Raw genomic sequence first — 16,331 nt, 5'->3', positions numbered from 1 at the left:
AAGACAAGGGAGGGCAGCTGTTCTCCTGCTTGAAACTGCAGCGAACCCCGTGGAGCCTCCTTGCTGGTGGAGCAGCGGGGCAGCCTTGTCATTCACATCAACCTCTAGCTCCTGGCCCCAGGAAGGCCTGCAGCACTGAATCCCACTGCCCGCCCTCTGATTGCACCGGCCCAGTGTGTCCACAGATGACGGATGATGAAATGAGGTTAGCTCCGACGCATAACAATTTTGGACCCAGCAGCAGAAGGACGTGATGAGGGCAGCAGATGGCAATGCTTTCCCTCCGGAAAAGCCCCGTATACCCTCTGACAGTGCTGTGACACGGCGAGTACAGGTCGCCGCTATAATAAACCTGCCCAGCCCGCAGCCGTGGGTCTGCAAGTCCTCAACGGCGGAGCAAGCGGAAGAAGGCGTTATCATCTCAACAGCTGCGAGGGCGGGTGAAGGCTGCGGCAGAACGAGATCCCCGCTTGTCTCGGTCTCCTTGCCTTTGGATCAAAGTCCCGTTCTGCCAAGAGCCGCGTGCAAGCTGATGTGCAGCACCTTCTCCGTGGTAAAAGAAGTCGCGCACGGGCATCTTCCATGCCAGCGCGTTCCTCGAGCCCTTTGACTACCAGCTAATGGCAACAGGAGCAGGATTGCGAGGTCTGGAAGCTCCTAGTCCCGAACTGGCACAAGGGCAACAGTTACAGGACAGTTTATAGAGTCTGACAATCTCGGATAGACCTCGTCGGCCATCTTCGGACGCGCAGATAAGACAATAATGCAAGACAATCATCCTGGATTGCGAGAGACTGCCGAAGAAGAAGGCACTGGCCTGAGGTTGGATCCTGCAGTGCCCTGACCAAACCACTTTGCACGGTTTCCAGACCTGCCAGCTGGCCCCAGTTGGCTCTGGGGAAAAGTGCGAGATGCTCCACACCTGGAAACATCAGCTGGCTTCAGTAGATGCCAAAAATATGGATCGGGGGGGTCTGACTGGGGGTTCCTGTTATCCAAAGTTGAGTGGAGCAAAGTCAAAATGTTGCCAGGCTTGTTTTCTCCCTGGAAATCTCGTGCTTGAGGCACAGGCTTGCTCCTTGTGAGCAATTGCAAGGAAGGGTATTCGGTTTAAGCCAGGTGAATAAGTTTCCTCCAGAGACTTTGGGTAAATCGCATTGAGAGTCCGTTTCAGTCTCTGCCTGCTTGTAATCTCTCAGGGTGAGGTTTTCAAAGGCACCCACCTGCCAACGACATCAGGTACAGTTAGTCCCCTAAACGCCTTCAAGGGTCGGATGCTTTAGGCAAGGCCTGATGGGCTCCATAAAGGTGGGCAAGGTCTGGTGGGCCCCTACATTGGGCTTCATAAAGGCCTGATGGGCTCCATAAAGATAGACAAGTTCTGATGGGCTCCGACCTTGCTTGTGCAGCGCCTAGCACATCTGGGCGAGGATGTCAGTGAGGGTTGCTACAGACCCCACTGCAGCATAGGTAACACTTCTGTTGTTACTAGGTTTTAAAACTACAGCTCAGCCTCTCCACCCCTCCCTCTGCCTGTCATGGGGAGGTCCAGCCTGGCCCACGCATTTGAAGCATCTCAGTGTCCTGCACCTCACACCCCCGGTCCTGTCTGCAGGCGGGAGCATCTGCAAGTCACACCGCTCACCCGGGAAGGTCCTGTCTCAGTAGGAGCATCCACCCCTTCTCCGCTCCTTCTCCTTTCCCCGAGGCAGCTCCAGCGGCAGCGTAAAGGGGACAACCCTACAAGGCTCTTCCATGCGTCGTTGGCGGCGGATAGGGGTCTGGCACACCTTCGCCAGACAGAACGGGGAACATCTTGGGGCTTTGTTTAAAATCAGGGTAGAGTTTTTGCTGCTTTTCCTCAAGCTTTCTCACGCTCTGAATAACCTGGGAGCTGCTTGGAGGTGGAAACCATCATGTTCTTCATGTGGAAATGAGTGCCAATGGATGGGTTTTGCGAGCAGCATCCTCTTTCGGTACCGTCTCTGTGCCTACGGCATGTCTCACAGAGACCAAAAGCATCTCGTACTCTCTGTGTATATATATCTTATTTTTGCTTAGTCTGTGATGGTGCATCTCTACCCTGCCTTTGAACTAACTTCAGACTCACGCGGCTAACGACCTCTCTGATGTCTCATAGAAGCATAGGGAAGTAGGACTAGAAGAGCCCTCCATAGGCCATCTTCAACCCCCAAATCTTCATCATTACCGGCCGGCATCATTTCTAGGGCTGAAAGGGGAATTCTGCTTCTGGGTCTGGTCTCAAAAGACCTGAGGAGCGGACTGAGACCCTTAACTCACGCTACACCGGGGCAGTAGGGCCATTTGCTCATTGCACCAGCCTGCCATGCGTGCAAGCCTGTCCCCTTAGGGCATGAGGCCTCTAAGGGTTGAGAGGCCTTTGAGTTTCCCTGCTTAGGGAGGCCTGGAGTAAATGAGGACTTGGTGGCATTCGTGCCAGTGCAAAGCCTCCCAGGGACTCGTTTGGTGGCCGCCCGCCAGCTCTTTCAGGGGCGGGAGCTGGAATAACAACCCGTGCGTGGGTTTGCAAGCCACCGAGCTTGGGAAACCCTCTGCCAGCCCAGCAGACGGGCCGCTTGAAGGACGCTCTTTTAAAAGCCTGTTTATTTGCTTTTAAGCTCCCTCGGGGAGACGTTCCCCACGTCGTTGGCTCGTCGGGAAAGGTCAGAGCCCTCGGGAGGGCTGGAAATACCACTGCGTGCGCGTGTCTGCATGCACGCTCTGCATGACCCGAGGATGCTCCCTGGACCTGGGTCCCGCAAAGGTGTGGCTCCCTCCAAAACAAACTCAATTAAAGGGGGTGGAGGGGCGGGGGGCTGCAGTGGCAGGAGGTGCCAAGCCTGTGGTTCACGTTGGCTCCGCTCTGCCCCGAGCTCCTGCAATAAATGGCTTCTGCGTCTCTGGGAGCAATCGGCACTGGGACATCGGGGGATGTGTGTTGCATTTGGATTTGGTCCGTGCTGGCAAGCCGGGCACCGTGCGCTGGCTGAGCGCCTTCCCATCGAGATGAATGGCCTCTTTAAAAAAAAAAAATCACAAGTGACCCCCCAAGCAGCACAGCCTGGAAAACTTGCCTTTGCAATTCGCGCCGCGTGCCCGGATACCGGGATCTCTGCGGCACAAATTCCACTTCCATTGAAGACTTGCAGCCACTCGTCCCTTCTCTTGGGTGGCCCAGCAGCTAGCTCGTCTCACGGTTGACGTGTGTGCTTTTCTTAGCTGTTGAAAACGACGTCGTGGCCTCCTAAGTCATCCGTGGACTCAGCGACGACGCCCCGGTTTACCAGAAGCTTGTTATCCCCACATCGAGGGACCGCTTAGCTGCACCCCCATCCAGTGGAGCTCGTGCCTTTTTCTGCTAGGAGAAGGACTAGCTTTGTGTGGCTGCTTGGAGAGCAGATCAGATCTGATCACCCACAGGCTGGACCAGCTAAAACCATAGACAAGAAGGGCCCTCGGGAGATCCACCTACTCCAGCCCCAGACTCGGGGCAGGATCACCCCCCTCTGAATCAGCCCAGCTAAGTGTCTGTGTCTAACTTGCTGTTGAACACTTCCAGCAATGGGGATACCACAACCTCCGAACCAGCCCCAGAGCAAGAACATTTTTCCTTTAATCCAACCTAAATCTCCTTCATGGCAAGTTTGGCCCGTTCCTTCTTGTCCTGTCTCCTGGGGGCAACGGTCCATCACTTCATTAACACCCCGTTTGGGATTCGAAGGCTGCTCTCAAGCCCTCCCTGCCCCATGACAGTCTTCTCGTCTCCAGACTGAAGGATCCCACGCAGACAACTTGAAAGCTGCACCCTGCATTGCCAAAGGCCTTGGAGAAAAGACGGCTTTGCAATATGCTCTGGTAGTTGGCGCAGCCCGGGATGCCGTCGTGTCCAGCCCCTGCTCTCGTAAGCAGTAGGCGTGGGATGCACTTTCATGAACAGATCGAGCTTCATCTTGCAACCCATTTGGTTTCTTGGCTCTTTTGCTCCCGCTGGGAGCCTCTTTCCAAATGATCAGGAGTGCACGTGGTCACGGCTGATTTATACTCATTTGTTCTTGGGCCAGCAATGTCCTTTCATTTCCCCGCAGCAAATATTTGTGCAACCTGCTGGCAACACATCCCAGTCCTCTAAAGATCCTGGTGACACAGAGCAGGGTCCATGAGGAGGACATAATGGGCTTTTTTTCCCCCCATTAGCTTTGTTTTTAGACCAAGGAAATGACACAAATTCACTTCATTAAAAGGATGTTATCCAGGTTGGTAGAGTTAGAGCGATGTTGTCGCCATGAGGGTTCAGGAATTAGGTGAGAGGCAAGGATTTTTGAGGGTGGCATCTTTTATTGGACTGGCTGTACGGTTGGGATTGTCAGCTAAGCTTTCCAATAATACAAGTAGTATGGGTAGGAAGCCAGCGCAACGCTTGTGTAGAGCAAATCCCGCTCTTCTTGCATTATCAAGGACTAGATGACCCAGGGAGGTCCCTTCCAGCCCTGCCTTTCTATGACTCCAAGGGGCTCAAGCACATGAACATGGGCATCCTCAGTCCATCTAATATATACTTTTGCTTTTTGCTACATGCACCCAGGATGGGTGTGCTCTGGGAGCCGAGCTCGGCTCTGCAGTCCGGGAGGTTGTTGCCTGCAGGGCCCTGCCTCTCTTATTGCAGAAGCTGGATGTACGTGTTGAACGAGATGGGGATTCATCCCCTGCCTAGCTCAGCTGAGTGCCGCCCAGGGGTTATTTCTGCTCTATGCTGGACTTCTTATGAGATGCCAAGCAAGTCCCTGAAGCCAGACTTTGCAGAGATGAGAGGTCATTAGCAGGCTTCATCTGAAGTCGGGCAGGAAGCAGGTCGATGTGCACCTCCACGACTAACTAAATGAGAGATGTCTTGCATAAGCTTTTGCAAGCAGCAGGCTTGCTTCGACAGATGTTAATGAAGTATCATCTAATGAAGTAAGCCTGCTGCTTATAAAAGCTTATGCTGTACACCCTGATTTAGTTAGTCTGTAAGGTGCAAACCTACCCTGCCTTTGCTGGGATGGTCGGTGGGTGCCTGACTTGAGACCCTGGGGGACTGTTTTTGCAGAATTGCTGAACACTCGCAGCTACAGCTGAAGTCAGTGGGAAATGGGCTTGGACTATACAGGGTGCTTTATATTGCTGTGCGCTCTGCAAAATCAAAGCAGGTACCTGGAACCAGCAGACACTTTTGACCTTAAATCTCCCCGTGCCTTGGTTTCCCCCTTAGGAAGTGCCCTCGAAAAACCCAGGCAGAACTGAATCCTGTCCTCCGAGCAGAGCGTGCACGGGTTTGCTTTCTCCTGAACAACAGAGAAAGCAAAAGGCTGCCCTCTGTGCGCTGCATGAAGCAGGGGCCTGGCAGAGAAAAATAGCATGTGGTTGTGCAATTAAAACCTGTCCTGGCACCTGTGGACGTGGGGGGCGAGGCGCATTTGCAGGGGCCACCGGCATCGTGGCATTTCCTGGCCTTCGACTGCTTGACTTCGCTTGTGCATCCACGGTCCTCAAGCACAGCGATACGCATGCAAAGCTAACGAACCCTCCAGATGATTTGTGGTGCTAGGGAAGGAAAACAGGACATTTTAAGAGTGGAAAAAAGCTGAATTAAAACCTATCCCCGTAAGTCTTTTTAACTGAAGATACTCCAAAGCACCAGGCCACACGAAGTAAAGGGATCTAGGGGAGAAGCGGGAATTACTTTCAAATGAGATCACTTGACAAGAAACATCGAGCTGATCGAGCCGGGCAGCGTCATCGGTGCAACGAAGCCCCAGATCTCAGCCGTGTTGTGCGCTGCTGCCTTGGCGAACGTTTGTACGTGACGGCACCAGCGTGGAAGAAATTAGCGCCTTTAGATCTGGGCAGCTGGGGCCACAATGTGACGCGTCAGGATTTATGGTGTGCCCCGTGGACCCAGCGCAGGCAGGAGGAACGGTTAAAGCATATCTGTCTTGGGCTGGATACTTTTGCGGGTCTCCTTGCTGTTTCGCTGAGGGAATGGGACATTGCAGCTCATCTTTCTTTTCTGGCTCTGCAGCAGGTTCTCATTTTCTTTGGGCTGTATTGATGCAATGAGCTTTTACTACTCACTGATGAAGATCGTAGAGTCGCAGACAAGGGAGCTCAGGAGGTCACATCCAGTCCACCCCCCTGCTCCAAGCAGGACCAGCCCCAGCTACATCATCCCACACGAGGCTTCGTCTAGCTGGGTCCCTATAAATGGAGATGCCACCACCACTCTGGGGAGCCTGCTCCAGTGCTTCACCACCCTCCTCGGGAGAAAGTTTTTCCTAATATCCAACCTCAACTTTTCTTGCTGCAGCCCGAGCCCATTGCTCCTTGTCCTGTCGTCTGCCCCCACTGAGACCAGCCCAGCTCCATCCTCTTTGCAGCCCCCCGGCAGGGAGGTGAAGGCTGCTATTCAATCCCCCTCGGTCTTCCTTTCTGCAGACTCAGTCAGCCCATTTCCCTCAGCCTCTCCTCACCAGTCGTATCCCCCAGCCCCACAACTATTTTTGTCACCCTCCGCTGGACTCTCTCCAGTGTGTCCCCAATCACCCGCACGCTTTCTGTACCCCTGGGTAGCTCTAGACAGGCCCCAGTCCTATATTCTCCTTCTAAAGCACCTACAGCTGCCTCTGGAGACGGGGCGCGAGGCGCCCTTGGTGTGATCCCGAATTGCGCTGCTTACGTTTTTCTCACTCCTGCCATATCCCGAAGCTAGCATACGGTGCTATGGGAGGTGTGATGGTAGGAGGTGGAGGACTCCTGGGTCCCGTTCCCTCTTCTCCTATGCTGTGTGCGCGATCGAGGGAGTCTGCTGGTTTGTTAACACCTCGCAAACTACTGTATTTTCTCACGTGCAACATGCATCCCTCAAATAAGACACATCCCTGGTTTTTGAAAGGCAGAAGGAAGAAAAAGTCGTTTGACCCCAGTACTCTGCCCTGCCATGGCAGGGGGTCGGATTAGATGATCTGCTTAGGTCCCTTCCAACCCCACAAACTATGAAACTGCAAAAAGAAGCACTGGTAAGTGGCAGTAAGTCACTGCATAGCAGCTCCTGTAGCAGGGGCTTTGCAGGGGTCATGCACGGGGAATCCCATGCACAGCACTGCGGCATTGCCTCCACAAGAGGCAGAAACAGCTCTTACCGTATTTCCTCACTTATAGTGTGCACTCCAATTTCCAGCTGCTGAATTTTGGGTGGGGGGAAAGTTGCATGCTGTGTGAGAGGAAAAAACAGGTTGCATGGGGGGGGGGGAAGAGAGAAAGCAACATCCCACCGAACGCAGATCGTCCCCCTGGGCGGCTCGCACCAGCCCCTCTCTCTCTGTCTTCCTCCCCCTGTGCAGCCAGCCCCTCGCCGACACCACGGGGAAGCCAGCCAGCACCCACCTGGACCAGTACGCCTACCGCTTCCGCAGCACCAACCTGAATCAGATCGTGCAGGTGGCTCTGAAGCTGAAGCACGAGGACACAGACCTCCAGACTGTCCTTGAGCAGGCCGAGGACTGGCTGCTGAGACTGAAAGCCATGGCTGAGGAGGTGAGTATGGGAGGCGTAGCAGTCCCGGCCCGGGGGGTGCTGTGCCTGGCTCGTCTTTCTAGCTGCGCGCGACTCCTCCCCACATTTGCCCCCAGCCCTTTCCAAAACTGACAGCTGCTGAGACTTGGCCTGTGGCTGAGCTGAGAGAGAGGGATGGAAGATGGGCTGAAACAGTGAGGTGCACATTATCACATATAACACAACGCACAGTTAAGGAGAAACTCGAGGCTTTACTAATATGCTAAGGGCCTAGCATTATATTATTCAGTTTACGATCAGAGCAAAAACTAATATAACTATCTGAACGTGCGCTGATTTGGTAGATTATATATTAAGTTAAAAAACACCCCCACAACAAAGCAGGCAAAAAGCAGTCAAAACAGTCAAAAGTTCTGGTGTCGTTAGTCCTGTCATCAGTATAGTTAAATGTGTGTCTCTTATTTAGATTTGTAAAAGGAAACCTAGCCTTTCTGAGCATCTTTCCATTGCCTTCGATGCCTCACTGTCAGTCATTTCTGCACCTGAGTTAATATGATCCTACCTGAGGGAAGGTTTTTAGCTAGAGCTAAAAACAGCTTGCAGGGCTGGGAAATAGAAGAGAGACTTGATTAGGAAGCGCTGACAGACAGCAACGCTGCAGAAGAAAGGATTGTTTGAACAGTGAAACATCAAGACCATTAAAAGGGAGAGAGGGTGGTTCACACCTGCAGAGTGGAGAGAGATTAGCAGGAATCAGGTAGATGATAGTGACCCATGTGGTCAATCGACTCCCTCAGCGCTGCCTGAATAGAAGTGCCACGGCCTCTTCCAGGCAATTGGTTTTCAAGTTTAGGTGGAGCAGCAATCAAAGGAGGGGTGCGACTGCACCACGCGCCCCCCTGGATCCTCTCTGGATGTCCAGTACCTGCTGGCAGCACGTCCTTAAGAGAAAGCAGGTCATGTTGCATGGAAAACTGGCTGGACACTTGCAGGTCATTGCTTAGCAATAGGGGTGATCCTCGGGGACCCTCCAGTGAGCAAACCCCGGCTCCGTAGTTTGGCTGGGCTTTGGAAAGGGAGCTTGGAAACAGCCCGTGGCAAACCTGAGTTAACAAACTTAGTGAAGGCAGCTTGGTTTTTAGCTCAGGTTAGCAGCTTGGATTAAAACCCAGGCTTTTCCTAGTGCTGTTCACTTGTCCCCACTCTTACTGTACCCTGGGGGAGCCAGCCCAAGTTCAGAGCAGTCCCGTTTGTTCAGCGCAGACCTGTCCTGCATTGCTGGAGCAGCAAACCCTCTCAGTGCTGATAAAGGCTGCTCAGATCCGTGTTGCTGAGGCTTAGGAAAGTCTCTGGGTAGACTCCAGGCCAGTGCCCCCATCACTGGCCAGCTTTGGAGATGATAGAGCTTGTCCCCACAGGGAAGCTATTGCAGAATAAGATAGGGAATAAGGAAACTAAAGTATTTCAGCATAGCAACCCATATGGATGCCCTTGTTCTCTATCAGCATCCGCACCGGGAGCTCTCCTGATCCCTTCCCCTGCGTGAACAAGCTCAGAAAGGATCAGATCTCCTCAAATCCATAAAGGCAGTCGATTCAACACCTATAAGCGGTGCTGGAGGAAAGAGGGTGCTAGTTTGACATGGACACCCATTGGGGAAGGCCTGTTTGGCACATTGGCATGGCACTCTTTGACGGGGTGTTTCATTAAGACAGCCACCGGCTGGGCTTTGTGTGTGACACGGGCAGCCCAGCACAGATCAGGCAGGCTCATGAAAGCCGTCCCTGTGCTAAAAGCCAGCCCGAGACCTGGGAATCGTTTTTATTCCCAGCTCCTGGGCTACGCACACGAGGATTTTTCAGCTTACGGCAGAAAGGACGGAGGAGGGGATGCGATGAGAGTCTGTAAAATAATCGAGGTGCGGAGAAAGGAGATGGGGTTTACTGTCTCCTGAGGGAATTAGCAGGGCGGGAGTTTAAAACAAGCTAAAAGATGTTCTTCTTCACCCTGTGCCGTGGCCTCGTGCAACTCGCGGCCACGAGATGTGGCGCAGGGTCCGAAGGGGGGTTGGACACGGAGGCCGGCATGCTCTGGTCTGGGCCTGAGAGGAGGGGGAGTCTCCCAAGCACCTGCCTCCGCATTTTGCAAAGGGATCCAGTCCCCAGCAGTTGTTGGTGGGGACTGGAGCATCAGCTGTGCCCACACAGGTCTCTATTGCAGTGTAGACAGACCCTCGCTGACCCCGGGGTGTTGAATCCTGGAAGGGAAAAGGCCGCATCTCTGTCTGGGCGCTGGCCTCGGAGCAGGAGCAGGGAGCTGGGATGGGGCTGTTTTCTGCGACTTTCGGGGCAGCAGCAGCTGATTTCTTGGGTTTCTTCACAGGGCGTATGAGTGGGGGTATTTAAATTGGCTGATTCCTGCCTTAGGGGAGCAGTTGCAGGCTCTGGGCTGGGGTCTCCTCTGTCCAACTGAGGTCTCATCAAGTGCTGCCTTTCCCAAGGCCTGAAGCAGCTGGCTCTGGGGAGGTGCTGAAGGTGGAGCAACCTAATGAGGCAGCATGTCAGTCCCTTTGGTCTGTATGCTATGTAGCCCAGAGGGCTGTGGGTAGAGGCTGTTGGGCAGAGCGTTGCCCCGTGCTCAGCCGCAGCTTTTAAATTCCCCTGTAACATAATAATAGCAATCCTGGGTCTTTCCCAGCTCTATTTTCTGTGCCCTTTCCAGTGGGCTGGGTGCTGCTTGCTCTGCGGTGAGCTCTGACGCGGTCCCTGCCTCCCCCCGTGTCCCTTTTCCCAGCTCCCTTCTCTGCTTGAATTGCTCCCTGGCCGCAGGGAGGGGATGCACTGGTGACCGCTGCTTTCACCCTTGTTTTGCAGCCGCAAAACAGCCTGCCGGACATCGTGATCTGGATGCTGCGCGGGGACCGGCGTGTGGCTTACGCCCGGGTGCCAGCCCACGAGGTGCTTTTCTCCAGGACCGGTGCCAGCTGCTGTGGCAAGAACTGCGGGAAACTCCAGACCATCTTCTTGAAAGTAGGTTGGACTTTTACTTTAAAAGAGAGCGAGAGGGGCATGTGCATCTTTTTATGTGTGTGCATGCACACATGTGTGCATTCATGTGCTCATGCATGTGCACATGCAGGTGCATGGGTGCACACGCATGTGTTTGTGTGTGCCTAGCCTGGATCCTCTCCAAGGAAATGTCTCCCTCCCCAGTGCCTCTCAGCCCTCATTGCCAGGGCAAGGATATAACCTTCCCTGGGGTCCGCCGTCCTGGGTAAGGGGAGCTTGCTTGTACCCTCCATGCCCATGGCTGCTGCCCAGGCTCCTCCATGCCCCGAGGCGTAGATTTTTGCACCTGCCCATGTGCTGAAGGACTGACGGACAGACCGAGCCTTGTCCCAGCTTATGTCTCATAGGGTCCTAGAGACCTGGGGTTGGCAGGGACCTGCAGAGTTGCATCTAGTCCAACCCCGGAGGCAGGATCAGCTCTGTCCAGACCTGCCCAGCAGCACCTCTGGGGGAGGCTTAAACCACCCCCCCCAACACATGGAGCGGCACGAGAGGGGACAGCCTGTGAAATCCCCATAGTCGAGCCCAGATATTGCTGCGCCTGGATCATCCCCAACCAGTGCCCGTCCACAATCCCCAGGGAAGGGATTGCAGCCCCTTGGCCAGAGTCAGAGAGCTTCTTGCATCAGGAATTCACTGCCCCCTGCCCCCATCCCTACCTGTTTGGGCTCTGCAGCAGCCCCTGCTAGAGCAGGTCTGAAGACCACCCAGCTGGCAGGAAAGGAAGAACAAAGCACATCAGCTTTTCTGGCTAGAAAACTAGCATCTGCTCAGCTCACGGAAACATTGCAAGGGCCGGAGGATATGGAGCAACCCTGTCTTCGAGCGCGGGGCCTCGTTAGGATATGAACTCACTATAGGATCATACTAACCCAGCCTGGAGCACTGTTGCCAGCCCATGTCGCAGAAGCGGATGAAGCTGGAGGGTGCTCAGCCCGGCTTAGTTCTGTACGAGGGTTGTCTTGTCCCCGTGTGCACCCCAGGGTGCCCAGGTGGTGTGGGCCCTGGAGGGGCTCAGCACCTCCTCCACCCAGGGCACCGTGCACCAGGTTTTGGTGCCACTTCTTTGCACGGTGCCTGGATGAGGCATCACTTTCAGCAGACCTGGCCCCCCAAGCACCCACTGCCCTGCACCTATTAACCAGGATCCCTTTCCTCTGCAGTACCCACAGGAGGAGGTGATGGGCACCCGCATCCCGGCCCAGGTACGGGTCCAGCTCTGGTTCGGGCTGTCCGTGGACGAGAAGGAGTTCAACCCATATGCCGAGGGGCGGCTCTCTGTCTTTGCCGAAACTGTGAGTCCCTGTGTCCTGCCCCTCTTCCCTTCGAAAGTGTCACGGTGGCCGGGAGGGCCGTGCCCCGGGAGGAACGGAGGGGTGGGAAGCCGCTGCAAAGACAGTTGTTTCTATTGGGATGCAATGAAGCTGGCTGCGAGGGATGGTAAAAGAGCCTGAGCCTGAGTGCAAGCTCTGCTGTGCCACCCAAAATCACGATCTGGCCCTTCGATACAGCAGGTTTCTCCACCCAGCCCTCTTGGGGAATCCATCCAGCTCTCCCTGCTCTTTAGCGGTCTCTTTGCCCTTGCAAGGATGCCCTTGCCCTTGCTGCATTGAATGTGCTGGAAATCCCTTCGGATCTGTCCCGCCTCATTAGCCCGATGAGCAGCATGGCCTCGCCTCTCTGATTTGCAGTACGAGAACCAGACCAAGCTGGCGCTGGTCGGGAACTGGGGCACGACCGGCCTGACCTACCCCAAGTACTCGGACGTCACCGGCAAGATCAAGCTGCCCAAGGACAGCTTCCGCCCCTCTGCCGGCTGGGCCTGGGCCGGCGACTGGTTCATCAGCCCGGAGAAGACGTGAGTCCATCGCAGGTGGAATCGGGGGGGGGGGGGGGGGATGAGAGGGGCCACTGGGGAGAGCATCACCCCCCACAAGCACATCAGCAGGGCCACAGTGGTCCGTGGTGACTTGGACACATTCGGGGGGGGGATTGGTGGTGGGTTCTCTGATAGGTGTCCTCCCCTAATTATGAACCCATAACCTGCCCCCCCGCGCCTGTTTTGCTCACGATTTCCCACCGTAGAATTAGTTACTGTCCATCCAGCCGCCTCCCTCCAGCTACGTGCTGGGAGTTGTAGTTCTTGGAGGTCAACATATAACAAATAGGTCCTTTTCCAAGAGCAGGAGAGCATACGAACAGGGCACATCTAAAGCTGGGGACTCTCCATTACTGGGGGTACTCGAGAGACTGGACAGCCACTGGGCAGGGGTGATCTAAGTGAGGCTCCTGGGCTTTGCTGCTTGCCCCCTTCCCCTATCTGTGCTCTGTGTGTTGGGGGGTTTTAAGCCTTCCTCAAAGGTGTTGGGTGCATAGGGACTGGGCCGTGCCAATGCCCTTGCTGGGAATTGCCCTCTGCTCAGGGTTAGACCGATGGCATCTTTGGGGTGAGGAAGGAAATGCCCCCCATGGTCAGATCGGCACAGACTGAGGGGGTTTTGCCTTCTTCCGTAGCGGGGGCACGGCCTCTGCCTGGGATCTCTTGAGCGTCTATTAGCAACCTTTTGCACAAGCAGGACACTGGCTGCCGTGGCCCCCCTGCTTTCCCTGGGGCAGTCGGGGGTTATAGTCGGGTGTTATATGGGACCTCAGGAGGTCTCATCCAGTCCAACCTGCTGCTCAAAGCAGGACCAACCCCCACTATATTATCCCAGCTTAACTTGGCAGCCAATATCCTGCAACTCAGGGCGGCGAAAGTTTTAGCCCCATCTCTTTCCTCAATTGCAGGTGTTATTTCCTTGTATTTAAAGAGCTGTTTAATTCATAGGACTGCAATACTGCCCTCGTGCCCATCACAGGCCAGGATGCTAATGTGCTCGGTGCTGTACAAACACAGAAAGCCCAGATGGTCCCTGGCCCAAGGAGCTCGCAGTCTAATGCACCAGTGGTTTCCAGTGCAAGCCCAGTAAAGGAGGGCAGGGCCAACATGGGTGTACTGGGAGGGCTGGGCCTGCAGCAAGGCTTGGGGGCTCTGGGCCACCCTGGAGCTGCAGGGGATCTCCATGCTGGCCTGGAGGCAGGCGGATCTGCCCCCTGCAAGGACCCACAGGTCTGGGTTTGTTTTCAGCCCAGCGGCCTGCAGATTGTGTCCTGCCCCAGCGATGCGGCCACTTCTGGGGTAGACCATGGCAGCCATGGACTGACACATGCAATCGGAAATGAGCAGAGGATCCCACTGAAATACCCGGAGAGCCAGGAAAGCACGACTGTTTGGGCCTACGCTTGCTTTGTCTGCCATTGCAGCGCTCCACGACCCAATGGTCTTTTCCAGGCATCGGCTTGAAGTTCGCTGGGTGCATCCCCACTTTTGGGACAGCCAGCTGGGGGGCAGGCGCACCGGTGTAAGACAAAGGATGGGAGTGCTCACCCCTTTTCCCTTCCCTCCCTGGCTGCAGGCTCCTTTACGACACGGACGCCGGTCACATGAGCTTCGTGGAGGAAGTGTTTGAGAATCAAGTCCGCCTTCCCGGTGGCCAGTGGATCCACATGGCAGAAGCCTACACGGATGTGGTGAGGGCTTTTTGGCGGATGGGTACCCTCTGCCTTATGGCATCAGACCCTTCCTACACAATCTCCATCCTTGGAGGTGTTTAAGACCCGGGTGGACAAAGCCTTGGCTGGGATGATGGAGTTGGGGCTGGTCCAGCTTGGAGCAGTGGGTTGCACTAGATGTGACCCCCTGAGGTCCCTTCCCACCCCTCATTGTCAATGATGGTGATACAGCAGCCCCCAGCCCCATGAATAGAAACAGTCGTCACCAATCGAGCCGATAAAGCAGCTCCTACAAACAGACCCTGCACGGCAGAGCCCCAGACTCTCCCGCAAATGAGTTTGTTTTCACGTCTCAGGCTCCAGGAATTTATTTGCTCTGAGGGATTTAGGGGAGGGAAAAAAAATAAAAATAAAAAGCCTAGACACACTGAAGCCTCTCACAGTGGGGTCATGATGAGGGGCTGCAGCTTGTAAACAGGTCGACCGATTTGTTTGCAAATTCTCAGCGCTCCCCACTCTGGACGGGGCAGGGCAGGTCCGTGCGGTAGGTTTGGAGCGGGATTGCAGCCTCGGCTGGGAACTGAATTGCTGCTCTGCACGCTGCTTGTAGCATCCCCAGAACAGAGGAGCTACTGCTGTGTCTCCATTTGCAAAGCATTAGGGAAGGACATTGCCAGCACAGGGAGGGCGGTGACGCTTCCCCTCTATTCAGCACTGGGGAGGCCACATCTGGAGTCCTATGTCCAGCTGTGGCCCCCCATTACAGAAAGGATGTGGACACATTGGAGAATTGGCAATGAAAATGGTTGGAGGTTGGGGGACAGGACTGGTGATGAGAGGCTGAGGGAAATGGGCTGAATGAGTCTGCAGAAGAGAAGACCGAGGAGGATTGAATAGCCTTCACCTCCCTGCAGGGGGGCTGCAAAGAGGATGGAGCTGGGCTGGTCTCAATGGGGGCAGATGGCAGAAGGAGCAATGGGCTCAAGCTGCAGCAAGGGAGGTTTAGGTTAGATATTAGGAAAAATCTTTCTCCCGAGGAGGGTGGTGAAGTACTGGGACAGGTTACAAAGAGAGATGGTTAAGTTAAGACCTGGGTAGACAAAGCCCTGGCTGGGATGATGGAGTTGGGGCTGGTCCTGCCTGGAGCAGGGGGTTGTGCTAGATGTGACCCCCTGAGGTCCCCTCCCGCCCTCCTTGTCTGTGATTTTATGATTCTGTGACATTGTGCTATGAAAGGGAGGGTCTGTCCCAAGCTGTTTGTAGCCGTGTGCTCCAAAAGGCTGGCAGGTGACGGCACCAGGAAAGCTGGAACAGTGCTAGGGGCAAGGCAAGACACACTGTATTTACTCACATACATATGCAGCATTCCCCCTAAAATCAGCCTGCCGGGGTGTGCATTGCAAACAGGGAAACTGCTTTTTTTTGCCTGGCCTTCACTGCATTGAGACGTAGAGGATGGCAGTACTACGTGTCCCTATATCCTTGTGATGGGATCAAACTTGCTGAAAACTGGTATATGAGAGCAGGTGTGAAATGGTTAACACAGGGTTGTGTCCTCTCCTGTCCTCGTGGAAGAATCCAGCTCTTGAAAAATCTTTCTATATCCCACCTTCCAAAAAAACAAGGCACATGGCTTATTTAGGGGCATGTGGTACATGGGGAAATATGGTACACCCTGCCCTTGGCTGAAATGCTTTGCCACAGGGGGGCTAGATTTTGGGAAGGGCTGAGCCTGCCCCTGTCGCCAGCCCTGAAAGAGGTAGGGACCGAGCCAGGTGTCGTGTCCTAAAGCCCCCCTGTGTTTGCAGAACGGAGAGAAGGTGCTGCCGAAGGACGAGATCGAGTGCCCCCCGGGGTGGAAGTGGGAGGACTCAGAATGGGACACGGACCTCAACAGAGCTGTGGACGAAAGAGGTATCCCCGCACCGGATGTCCCAGGCTGTACGGCTGTCCTGTTGGGGCACTTTCCCCCCCGGGGCTGTATGGCTTACCTGCTCCAGCCTGCCCCGCTGTTAATGGGGATGTGGCCATTCAGGCTGGAGACTCAAAGGCAGCCAAGAGTGATACAAGATCCTCCAAAATATTGCAGACTTATGACCTATTCTGGCTTCGTCGACCCCAGTCCAACTCCATGGCTGGTAG

General features: G+C 54.8%; 1 protein-coding gene across 5 annotated transcripts in view; it reads left to right on the top strand.

Annotated features, from left to right (window-relative positions):
* The window catches only part of DYSF (dysferlin), a 202,251-nt gene that overhangs the window by 63,809 nt on the left and 122,111 nt on the right, over window positions 1–16,331 (top strand). For all 5 annotated transcript variants that reach the window (XM_090035143.1, XM_090035144.1, XM_090035142.1 and 2 more), the window contains 6 exons: window positions 7,398–7,590; window positions 10,443–10,598; window positions 11,801–11,932; window positions 12,329–12,495; window positions 14,093–14,207; window positions 15,998–16,103. In XM_090035143.1, coding sequence (XP_089891269.1) covers window positions 7,398–7,590; window positions 10,443–10,598; window positions 11,801–11,932; window positions 12,329–12,495; window positions 14,093–14,207; window positions 15,998–16,103 — 869 coding nt within the window. The remainder of the gene's footprint in view (window positions 1–7,397; window positions 7,591–10,442; window positions 10,599–11,800; window positions 11,933–12,328; window positions 12,496–14,092; window positions 14,208–15,997; window positions 16,104–16,331) is intronic.

The sequence above is a fragment of the Crocodylus siamensis genome, chromosome 2 (genome assembly GCF_052110815.1).
Source record: "Crocodylus siamensis isolate JL-2025a chromosome 2, ASM5211081v1, whole genome shotgun sequence".
NCBI lineage: Eukaryota > Metazoa > Chordata > Crocodylia > Crocodylidae > Crocodylus > Crocodylus siamensis.
The sequence above is the reverse complement of the archived record's forward strand: the minus strand, read 5'-3'. Positions and strand labels throughout refer to the sequence as shown.